We start from the raw sequence: 12,033 nt of genomic DNA on the forward strand, positions 1-12,033 counted from the left end.
ACACCTGGACCCCACAGAGGTTGCACAGGTAGTTCAATTCCTCTAGGATGGGACATCAATACGTGGCATCGCCAAGAGGTTTGCTGCATCTCTCAGCACAGTCTCAAGAGCATGTTGGAGATTCCAGGACACAGACAGCTTCTCCAGGAGAAATGGACAGGGCTGTAATAGATTCTTAACCCATCAGTAGGACCGATATCTGCTCCTTTGTGCAAGGAGGAACAGGATGAGCACTGCCAGAGCTACAAAATCACACTGGTGTGAATGTCTCTGACCAAATATCAGAAACAAACTACATGAGGCTAGCCTGATGTCCTCTAGTGGGCTCTGTGCTCACTGCCCGACACTGTGGCATTTGCCAGAACACCAGAATATGCCTTTGACAGATAAGAGCCGGTTTACCCTGAGCACATGTGACAGATGTGAAAGGGTCTGGAGAACAAATGAAGAACGTTCGCTCAGCATGACAGGTTTGGTGGTGGGTCAGTGATGGTGGGGTGAGGCATATCCACAGAGGGACGCAGAGACCTCTACAGGCTAGACAATAATACACTGGCACACTGTGAAATCCACTGTCAGACCCTACACTGGTGCAGTGGGTCCTGGGTTCCTCCTGGTGCATGATAATGCCTGACCTCATGTGGCAAAAGTTTGCAGACAGTTTGTGGAAGATAAAGGAGTTCATACTGACTGGCTCCCATGCTCGCCTGACCTAAATCCAATAGGACACGTCTGGAGTCGCGTGGGACGTTATGTTTCACTTCATCAGACACTGCCAGGTTGCACCACAGACTGTCCAGGAGCTCAGTGATGCCCTGGTACAGATCTAGGAGGAGATGCCCCAGGACACCATCAGTGGTCTCATTAGAAGCATGGACCGATGTTGTCAGGCATGTATATAAGCATATTGAGGACATTTTGAGTGGCTGGAATGAGGTTTCAGTAAAATGGGCTGGTCTGCCACATACGTTCTTCACTTGGATTTATGGGGTGTCTTTGAATTTTCATTTCCATCAAACAATGTAACATCCCTTCATTCCTAACACATTACCCAATCTATATCAGTATAGATATGGAGGCAGCATGATTTTTTTTTTCCCATTGAGATCTGATCTATATTCTGATTTTTTTCTAGCAGTGTAGATACTTCTAGCTTTGTGATCAGATTTCCATTCTGTGGACGCACTCAAGATATGAAGCAGTTTCTTGTGCAGACAGAATATTATTTACCCTTGTGAAGTCAGTGTTTTGCAAAAGAGATCACAATATGAATGTCTTGCTGCAGCGTTGATAACAGTGTTACTCCAGCTTTTGTAATGTAGAATAGTGGAAGATCATTTAATCTTGTTAACCGATTCACTCAAAAGCAGAAACACTAAACCACCAATTTATCCCCTCAGTGGGTGTTTTTCAAAGCTCCTACCAATCTTCTGTGAGGCTGTCTTACTGAAGCAATCAAGCCTTCAGCTGCCCTGTAGTGGACAAGGTCCTAATTTGTATGAACCAGGAGACTATGGAACAAAAGACTTCATAGTCTAGCTTGAATGGCGAATGTCAGAGCAGAGGCACCAATGTGAGCCTCTGATTCAGTGGTAAAACATGCAGGTTCTGATTGCTTTCCTATCAAAGAAGTTGCTCTAGGAAAGAAAATTGTGAAGAGAAAGGGAAATTGCGACAGCATATCTTGTCTTTGTAATTCCGCAAATAGGAAGCAATGCATTTCGAGACTCCGAGTTAAATTACTCCCATATCTATCACCCAAAGGTAAATATAAGAATGTCCTCATCTTTTTTGAAGCTGAGCCAACTGCTGCAAAAACAGACAGACTTTTGCTGCAGACAGATTAAAAACAAAGAGTGAAGCACCTACAAGGGATTGTGTAACATACACCAAACAGAGCGCGTGCCTCCTCAGCCACGGATCACATTTCATTCCCCACCATCCTCCAGTCCTTCGCACAAGATCTGAAGAAAATAGTTTTTGGCATTTTTTGGAATACCACTGCTTCTCCCTGTGCTCATTTTTTTCTTTTTAATACACACTGTCAGCGAGTTGGTACTTCCATAACTCATTGAAACTCTCAACTGTGAGAGCAAGTACAAACTTTAAATGCCCAGGACTCTTGTCAACTGTTTTTCTTATCTATTCTCTTTGATGAAAACACTCATGCGCAGTCCTAAAGTCCGTGGCTTCAGAGAACTTGCTCAGAGATTCCAATTTTCCAGGGCTGTCAACTTCGCAGGGCTGCACAAGGACAACTGAAAACGTGTGTTTGAATCTTTCCTTTTTATTTTTATGGATACTGCTGCTGCACAAGTCTTAATGTGGCACTAATGCAACCATTTGTCATTACATAATTAAAAATCAGTACCTATTACTTCAAGGTTTGCTTTCCAACATATGTGGAGTTAATGCTTTTTATAAATTGCACTTAATTGTATTGTTAGTTTTGAATTAATTTGTGTAATAATTTGTGATGCCTTAGTAACAGTTTTAAAAACAGGTATTTTTCAGCAGCATGTACCTTTATTTTTATCTTGTCTTTTTCTTCTTCTGCATCCAACTAGTGCTCTAGCTGGTTAACTGTTAGCGTTAGCTCTCACCCTATTTCTACCTTGTCTTCTGTCAAACCAACCCTCTGCATGTTCTCCTTCACTACACCTGTGAATCTTCTGTGTGTTCATCCTCCTGCTTTGCAGCTCCATCTTCAACATCCTTTGCCCAGTACATCCACTATCCCTCCTCCATTTCCTGCTCACTCCCAATTAAAATCTCAACATCTTCAACTCTGCCACCTCCTGCTCCACCACTCGCCTTTTTATCAGTGCCACTATCTCTAAACCATACACCATAGCAGGTCTCACTACTGTCTCTTAAACCTCACTAATTCTTATACAAAACTTTCATTTAGACTCATGCCGATTCAATGTCTCTTATCTGTAATGGGCATTAGACGACAGACGCTGATTTTTCTTTTAGGAATAAAGGAGAGATTCCGTAAGCTCGGTGAGGGTGACTCATCTCCGATAAACGAAAACCATTTGTATCATTTTCATTTCATCTATCGTTCAAATGTAAAATGTTTCATGTTTCTCCAGGGTAGGACTGGCTGTATTTCAAACATTATCCGGAAGCACAGAACCGGATAATAGTTGTTTCAAGTGGGATTCATGCTACTGCGTCTGTAGACTCTTTGCGTAGGTGTTTGGCTACGCAGAGTACAGGATTATGCTATGCAGTCTACGTGGGCTTGCTTACATACAGCAAGAAAATAACCAACAGTATGTAGATGTTGCTGATGCTATGCATAGGTTGAATGCTGGATTCAAACGCTGGCCTGAACAGGAAAGGGAGGCTACAAAGTCATGGAAAGATCAATAAAGCGCAGACAAAGAGTGTAGTAAACAAATGTATTAGAACTTCAAGAATAGCCTACAGGGATGGGCAGGGATGGCTCAGGAGGTAGAGTGGTGGCTCCATGATTGGAAGGTCGGGGGTTAGAATCAACTGAACGGCTACCCTGAGGTATCCCTGAACAAGCTACCGTCCCCGCACACCGCTAACTGGGCGCCCAATGGCTGCCCACTGCTTCATAGAGTGAATGGGTTAAATGCAGAGAGGAATTTCCCCACAAGGATCAATAAAGTATACTCTACAGACCTGTTGCTCAGCATATTTTTGACACTGCCCCCTGTTGTCAGCAGACAGCTACTACATGTAGACAAGAGTCTACAAAGCTGTGCATTGGCTGTCTAGGAGCAGCGCACAACCATGCCAGTCCCATAAGGCAGTTCCTGAAAAGCCTACACCAGCATAAATAGTGATTGTACTCTTAGATGCACAGGAAGGAGTTGTGGCTTTGTTTACCACCTTAAAACATTTTTTTTTAAAAATTTGATCTATATTCTTATGTGGGTTTAGTGTTTCATGTTTGTCATTTTTTGTGTTTCTTTCACAGTCTTTTGCTCTACATACCCAGTGTTGTCACTGAGGCATAATCAAAAAATAAATAAATAACAGGAAGAGCACAGTAGCCCTATCTCCATATGGAGCACTCACCGCTCCTCTTATTCTCACAGTTTTGGTATCAGCAAAGTTCCAGGAAAGATGGCGAGTAGGGAGAGAAGAGGAGGTCGAGATTCTGCCTCTCGCTGGGCAATTAAAGTGAGCTGAGGACACGGTGAGAAGTAGTTCTCTCACTGAGAGATGTACTGCAGCTGTGGTCTGACAGCCACAGATAAAACCCTTAGTTAGTCAAAATCATGACAGTGACTTTACTCTAAGTCAGCCTTATTTGCTGCTGCTTTTACTTCAATATCATTTAACGCGGAAGCCAATTCAGACGCCGCGTTTCACACCACGGAGCAGTCGGCCACATAAAGACTAATTTTAGCACATATTTGAAAGTGAAGATGTCCCCAGGGAGTGGTTTGATAAGCCTGCAGAGAGAGGACAGGTTTTTCTTACCAGACAGCTGTACTCTACTTCCTGCTCTGGCAGTTTTTTGTAATTTCTCCACCTTCTCTTGTCCCCCCATCCTCCCCACCCCGCACCTTCCTTTTCCACTCCCACTCTATAGATAATGAGGTTTTAATGTAGTAGATTTGATATGGTGCAAGAAGGCTGGATTTTTCCCCATTACTTATCTCTGGCTACCAGGCCTTCCCAGATGGGCTGCCCCCTAACCTCTTCATTCTGGCAAACAGAGCCACCTTCATCCTCCCTCCCTCCCACCCACACACACACCTTCAAATTCAAACTTCACCCCCAACACAATACCCCATTTCTCTGTCCACTTGCAAATATAACGCATTCGCTTCAAGCCTTCAACACTTGTCCTTGCGTTATGTCCTAATTATGAGAAAGCAATTAGCAGGGTCCGTCTTTTATATATGTTAATAAGAGATATCAGTGTATTAAGATGACATGAATGAAGGTAATAAATACTACATGATATCGCATACCGGAAAAAGTAAACAGGCCCCTGCAGCAACACAGGGGGCTGGTGATCGGGGGATGAGTGTTGGTTATGAAAGATTACGATAATAAAAACAATCATCTTTAACCCTCTTTCATCCGTTCCTTCTGGTAGCCCTCCCTGCTTTTTCGCCTGCCTTTCCCTCAATTTCTTCCCACTCTTTTCCCTCCTGACCCGTCCTGTTCATCACCACCATCATCTCTCTTCCTCTCATCTTTGCTATGCTTTTGACCCCCTCCACCCTACCACCCTTCATCCTCACTGCACGCTTCCCTTCCTCTACTTTCATGCCATCACCACATTATATCTGTCATTCTCTCCAGACTCCATTTCAAATTAACTGCAGTGAAGCTTTTTTTTTTTTATCTGAAAGAAACTGACTGAAGACAGGAAGTCTAGAAGGCAGACAGAGAAAGATAGCAGTACAAGGTGGTGGTCTTTGGTTTATTGGAGTGGCCTGATAGGTCTCATACCTAATTCAGTCCAGAAGAAGAAGTGGAAGGGGTGAAGACCAAATTCTCACCTGTCTCTGGGGGTAATGGCTAATTAACTGCATTGTGACAGAAATACATATGTATGCAGGGAATGAAGGGGGGTGGGGGTTAAAAGGGGTGAAAAAGTGACTGGAAGATATATGAGATGAAGGAGCATCATATGAGCCAAAAACTGGAGGTTCAGAAATGTTAACGATAGTGAGCTTGTAAAAGCTGAACAACATTTGTTCTCATGTGGCAAGATTCTGTTACCACACCAAGAAAACTGGAAAAACATATCCTTTTTATGTGTCTTCCCAGAAATAATGACACAGGATTGCTAAAGACTATTCATTGTTTTTGTAGGGTTGGCTACAAAGTGGTGCTAACGTGGTAAATGTTGGAAATCGCACGATTAAGAGTAGTGCCAGCTAAAGATTTCTGACTTCTTGCCTTCTGACAGTGACTGCAACTGTACCAGAGGAACCTTTGATGTCTGAGAAGATCCTGTGAGGATTCGGGTTTCCAGAGAGAATAGGACAACTTTGCCCTTTACTCTGGTTACAGTTTAGTATAAGAGACTGATGGGGAAGGGAAGGTTAAGCTCACATACTGTTTTCTGCTGTGTGGAATCTGTTTCCTATGCACAGAATCATTATATTCATTCAGCACACACTCAGTCTGCCGCTGTATTTTGAATGCCTTCTGCCCATTTTGAATCAAATTAAGCCTCACAAATCATATGGTGTAATCTGTTTAAGAATACCAATATCAAGTCTGCAAAGGCAGCAGCTTTAGTAGTTCTTTAGTTTTGAATAGGGCTTCACACCTCGCAAAATGGTTGTTTCTGACCTTTTATGTCTTAAAGAGGAAACTGACTTATTGAATCTTTATGTGGTGCAAAAAAATGGCAGTCTCCCAATCTTAGTGTTTAGTTACGACACAGAGGTCTAAGTTAAGTAGTGTTTCTTTATTCATGACTCACTTTTCCATAGTGTAGATCGTTTTATCCAGGATGTCAGTGTAACCATGACGTGAGCTGGTTATGGTTACAGATGCAATAGAGCTAATCAGAGGGGTTGGATAATATGTTCAAATTTTCAAACTGGCGACCATCGATCCATCTACAAGCAATTGCTGATGTGTACAGTCAGGGTAAAAAGAAAGTTTTACACATCTGGTGCATACATCTGGTCTATGAATGAGGTAAATACAAACTCAGATGGACTACAAAACATGTGCACTGTGTCATTATTTATTTAACAAAACTCAGAATCAGTCACTGCCTCCATAGGAATTGAGAGGGTAAGTGGCAGCCAGGTGCTGCTAATCAAACACACTTGATTAACTGAAGAGCAGAAAGTGTGAGCACCTCTATAAATCCTCGCACAATGGCTTAGAAAGTCATTAAGGAAATATTAAGTTATTCCTTCTTAAGGTTGTTCTAGCTGTTGAATCATGGGGTGTAATACTGATGAGTCTCTTGTGTCTGTGTACAGCTCTCAGCTCTGGAGATCATTAAAACAAAAAGGAAGGCGGCACCACGTAGACTTCTTGTATTCTCGAGGTGGATTAGGTTAGATAGTGACCCACACACAGTGCTGCTAAAGAGTATTTGCCACCTTCCTGATTTCTTAGTTTTTTGCAAATTTGTAACAGTTACAAATTCATCAAACAAATTTTCATTTTCGACAATGATAAACTGATTAAATACAAAATGCATTTTGAAATGATGATATTGTTTAGTATGGGACACCAGTATTCCAAACCTACCTATGTGAAGTGTTGCCTTGCTTTTTAGATAACCACAAAGAAAAAAGACTAAATAAAATTGTGCTTTTGCCACTGTGTATCACAGCACACTCTTCCCTAAAACAACAATTCAGTGACTTCACTGCATGAAGTTTTAATAAAATAAAAGCTGTACACAGTGAGGCCTGTGGATTACTTTTTTCCCCCGTTTTAGCTCCACATTACATGAAAACACAGATATCCAAATATGGATTAATAAACCCAAACTATCTCCATGACTACATATTGTACCACTTCATGTAACTGTAATATTTTTGTTATTTGGAACAGGGCAATGTGATGAAGCCTGGCAAAGGGTGCTTTTACCAATTTCTTTTGTTTTCGCTTTACTTTGGATGTATTTTTGTTTATACTGGCCAAAACTAAGTGCTGAAGTTAGTCTGTCTGTGACCAAAATATTCTTTTAGTCTGTCTGGGGTGCTTCTTAAATATATCTCCTAATTGTCTCTGTACCTCACACACAGTTGCAGTCATCCGTGCTGAACAGTTCGATGGTCCTAAGCGAAACACCTAATGTGGTTCTGGAGGGTCTGAGACCCGGGACCGGCTATGTGGTCCAGGTGAGGGCCCGCACTGTAGCGGGCTACGGAGCCTACAGCAAAGAGATGCTCTTCCAAACCCTCACCGACGGTAAGTGGGTGGGTGGTTATCTGGAGTGTGTGGAGGTGTTTGTGTGGGTGTGGGTTTTCGTGGTGGAGAGGAAAGCGAGTGTTGGGCTGAGAGAGGGAATGTGAGAGGGTTGCGCAAGAGTGAAATTCTGGCTGTGAAGTGATTAAATTCTCCCTTACTTTCTGTGTGTGTGCGTGTGTTTGTGGAGAGTGCTTGCAGTCATGTAAAATGAGCCTTGTAAATGATATTTTCTGTGTATTAGAGAGAGAAAAAAACTGTCAGTTATATATTTTCCCTTCCAGACATGCTCAGCTGTGTGTATGCAAGACTGAAACATATGAGGAGTATGAAATATAATATTTTTCTTAATTTGTGTGTGTGTGTGTGTTCTGCAGATGAATATAAGTCAGAGCTCGGACAGCAGCTCTCTCTGATTGCTGGCTCCTTAGTAGGTGGAGTGTGTATTGTATCACTAGTAGCTATCGCCATCATCTGTACCAGGTAACGCACAGCTGACACACCTGCTCACTTCACACGAAAGTGCAGCTGCAGATAAATGTCTTTCACTGCAATGTCCAAAGAGGTAGAGATGCTAGACACGTGTCCTATTAAATAACATACTTTTCACTTGTCAGACTATGAACATTAACTGACAGTTGAAATAGCAGTTCTCCACTTTTTTCCACTTTTTTGAGCTTTGAACGAAATGCAAAGGTATTTGTAATTATGTGGACAAAGCAGCACTTCAGTAGCACAGTTGCAGCTTCCACACATCACGTCTTTAGATCACATTGTTTAATGACCACTGAGGAAATCGATTAGCTGAGAGAGACCGGTAGATGCTTTTTTAAAAGCAGTAAGTGGACTTTGAACAAATTTTTTTTCCAGGATAAATGTTCATGGCCGATTGGCCATGGTGCATACCACATGAATAAAAATGCCCCCAGCAACAGAATCCCTCACCCATTTTGCTAATCCCCTGCTCTCTTTCCTGACATTTGCCATCTGTTTCAAATATAATTATCCAGTAAAATAAATCTGACACCCACAAATATCAATCAAATAAATGTATTTTAACAAAGCTCCTTTAAATGAATAAAAGAGCTGCTGCACATGCATTCTTCTATTTCAGCTAAAATGGTAAACAAAAGAAAAAAGAAAAAAATGGAAGTTTATCAACCATATAAACAGCACCTAGCGCACGGTGCGAGCTATCGCTACTTAAGCGTAAACCAGATAATGGAAGCCTCTGGGATTGTGTTGTGTGGAGCGTAGCCACAGCTGATGTACCTCCTTTAATTTACAACTGATAAAAGTAACATTTTTATATGTTGTTGATGTGTCAAAAAATCAATGACAAGTGAAAGTTCTGCATGAATAATTGTAATAAAATGTCCATCCATCAGTCCATACAAAACACCATCAAGCCATCTATTCATCGTCTTCCACTTATACGGAGTCAGGTCACAATGGCACTAAGCCAAGTAGGGTATTCCTTTTCCCCAGCAACACTTTCCAGTTCATCCTGGAGGACCTGAGGTGTTCCCAGGTGCTCCCAATCACTTCAGTGAGCCCTGAGTCTATTCTAGGATCACCTCATGTTTGGATATGCCCAATGACCTCCAATGGAAGGCTCCCTTAAGACCTCCTAACCTCCTCCCTGCTTTTGACAGGGAGGAGCAGGAGATCCTTTGGATGTCTGAGCTGTTCTCCTCATCTCCAAAGCTGAGCCCATTCCCTCTACTGATGGAAACTGATTTCATCGGTCTTAGTCGTTTGGTCATTACTAGATCTCATGATCACTATTTGCACTATTTGTTGCAGTCTCATGAGAGTTGGACTGTTGGTGGAGTGGTAATCTCATTACCATGACTGTCTGGTACAGCACCCACATCACTGCAGATGTTGTGCCAATCTGTTGGTTCAAGTCACACTGCACTTCCTGTTACTTGGGAATAAGAGGCCGTCATATTTGATACTAGCTTCTAAACCCCAACCAGGAGGCAGCATTTCACCATTTTTCCAATTGGAGACAAGAGGAACCCTGTGGCACCACCACCTCCTGAAAATGTGCTTGACCACTAAAATGAAGTTAAAGCAATGTTGCAAAAGTACCACTTTGGCGTTTCTGGGTGTCGTATTATTCTGTATGACATCGTTAGATTGTTAAATTACAGGTATCAGTGCATGAACAGCTTATTTGAATTACTTTATACATAGGGGTAATAGGGTAAAGGTTTGAGGACATGATTGGTGGTAAGAAGAAAAAGATGTGATAGACTAATATGTTGTTTGTTTTTCATCTTTGATGTTTTTTTCCTTTTCTTTGTGGTGTCATATCATTTGAATTTCGATTGAAATTAAACCATGTGAGAAATTTGGATCCAAAAAAATCCCTATTTGTTGCAGCTGTTAAAAAACACAGACATTTGACTGATCTCATTACATTCTGCTTTTTGTAATTCAGCGAGCTTGAAAGGTTAGGAAACCACCAGTGTTGGCTTTAATAATGTGCTCTATTTTAAAACATTATCAACTGTGTAAAATGTTCATTTAAAACTATTTGCTGGAGCTGTTAAATAAATGTCTTGGAAAGTAAAATAATACTTTTTGAAATGAAGTGTAGTTGAAGTTGCATTAAATGGTACCTTACTAAATATACGCTACATTGCCAAAAGTATTTGCTTGTCTGCCTTCACACTTATATGAACCTGAGGGACATCCCATTCTTAATCCATAGGGTTTGCAGCTATAACAGCTTCAACTCTTCTGGGAAGGCTTTCCACAAGGTTTAAGAGTGTTTATGGGAATTTTTGACCATTCTTCCAGAAGTGAATTTGTGCTCTAATTGATCCCTAAAGTGTACAGTCAGGTTGAGGTCAGGACTCTGTGCAGGCCAGTCAAGTTCTCCCACACCAAACTCACTCATCCATGCGTTTATGGACCTTGCTTCGTGGACTGATGCACATTCATGTTAGATCAGGAAAGGTCCATCCCCAAACTGTTCCCATACAGTTGGGAGCATGAAATCAAAGAATTACAAGTTCCTCTCACTGGAAACTATGAGGGAGAGCCCCGACAACCACCAAACCCACAGTCATCCAGACGGAGAAGTGTGATTCGTTGCTCCAGACGACACATCTGCACTGCTCTAGCCTGTGGCGTGATTATTCCCAATCATTTCATCTTTGTTATAATATCGATCGTGGCTCAAGAGTTGGGAGGTCGCCTTGTAATCGGAAGGTTGCCGGTTCGAGCCCCAGCTTGGACAGTCTCGGTCGTTGTGTTCTTGGGCAAGACACTTCACCCGTTGCCTACTGGTGGTGGTCAGAGGGCCCGGTGGCGCCAGTGTCCGGCAGCCTCGCCTCTGTCAGTGCGCCCCAGGGTGGCTGTGGCTACAACGTAGCTTGCCATCACCTGTGTGTGAATGGGTGGATGACTGGATATGTAAAGCGCTTTGGGGTCCTTAGGGACCATAAAAGCGCTATATAAATACAGGCCATTTACCATTTACCATCACGAACAGTTGATTGTGGAATATTTAGTAGTGAGAAAATTTTACAACTGGACTTGTTCCACTATCACGGTAACATACTGGAATTTACTGAGCTCCGGAGAGCGACCCATTTTTTTACAAATGTTTGTGGAAGCAGCCTGCATGTCTAGCTGCTTCATTTTATACACCTGTGGTCATGGAAGTGATTGCAACACCTGAATTCAATGATTTGGATTGCTGCGTTTTGACTTTTGGCAATATAGTGTAGTTTCCACCACTGGCAGCTGCGACTCTCTCACCTCTCTCACCAGTATGCCTGCTTGCAGTTGCATGTATGCATTTAAGTGAAATCCTCTCTGTACACTGTAGTCTTTAACCTTTTGCTTATCAACTGATTCAAGCTCAAACTACACTTGCTGCTGCTATTGCTATTATTGTTAGGTATTTCCAATACCTTTTTATCTGCGTATGGTACTACAAAAACCGAGTGTGGCATTTTCCGAATAACGGTCATTCATGGCCACAGCCACTGACAGCAAGGAGACCTACAAGTTAGTCTAACTTTAAATTTTGGATGCATTGGACTGTAAAATATTTGTTTTCTTATCCTGTTAGGGCGTCGCAGATGAACTAGAGCCCATCCTAGCTGACATTAAGGGAGAGGT

At 42.1% G+C, this 12,033-nt stretch overlaps 1 protein-coding gene across 1 annotated transcript in view; it reads left to right on the forward strand.

Annotated features, from left to right (window-relative positions):
• The window catches only part of LOC116336361 (ephrin type-B receptor 1-like), a 119,755-nt gene that overhangs the window by 77,951 nt on the left and 29,771 nt on the right, over nt 1–12,033 (forward strand). The window contains exons 10-11 of the mRNA XM_039601533.1: nt 7,728–7,893; nt 8,268–8,373. Coding sequence (XP_039457467.1) covers nt 7,728–7,893; nt 8,268–8,373 — 272 coding nt within the window. The remainder of the gene's footprint in view (nt 1–7,727; nt 7,894–8,267; nt 8,374–12,033) is intronic.

This window comes from Oreochromis aureus, linkage group 17 (genome assembly GCF_013358895.1).
Source record: "Oreochromis aureus strain Israel breed Guangdong linkage group 17, ZZ_aureus, whole genome shotgun sequence".
In the NCBI taxonomy this organism is placed as follows: domain Eukaryota; kingdom Metazoa; phylum Chordata; class Actinopteri; order Cichliformes; family Cichlidae; genus Oreochromis; species Oreochromis aureus.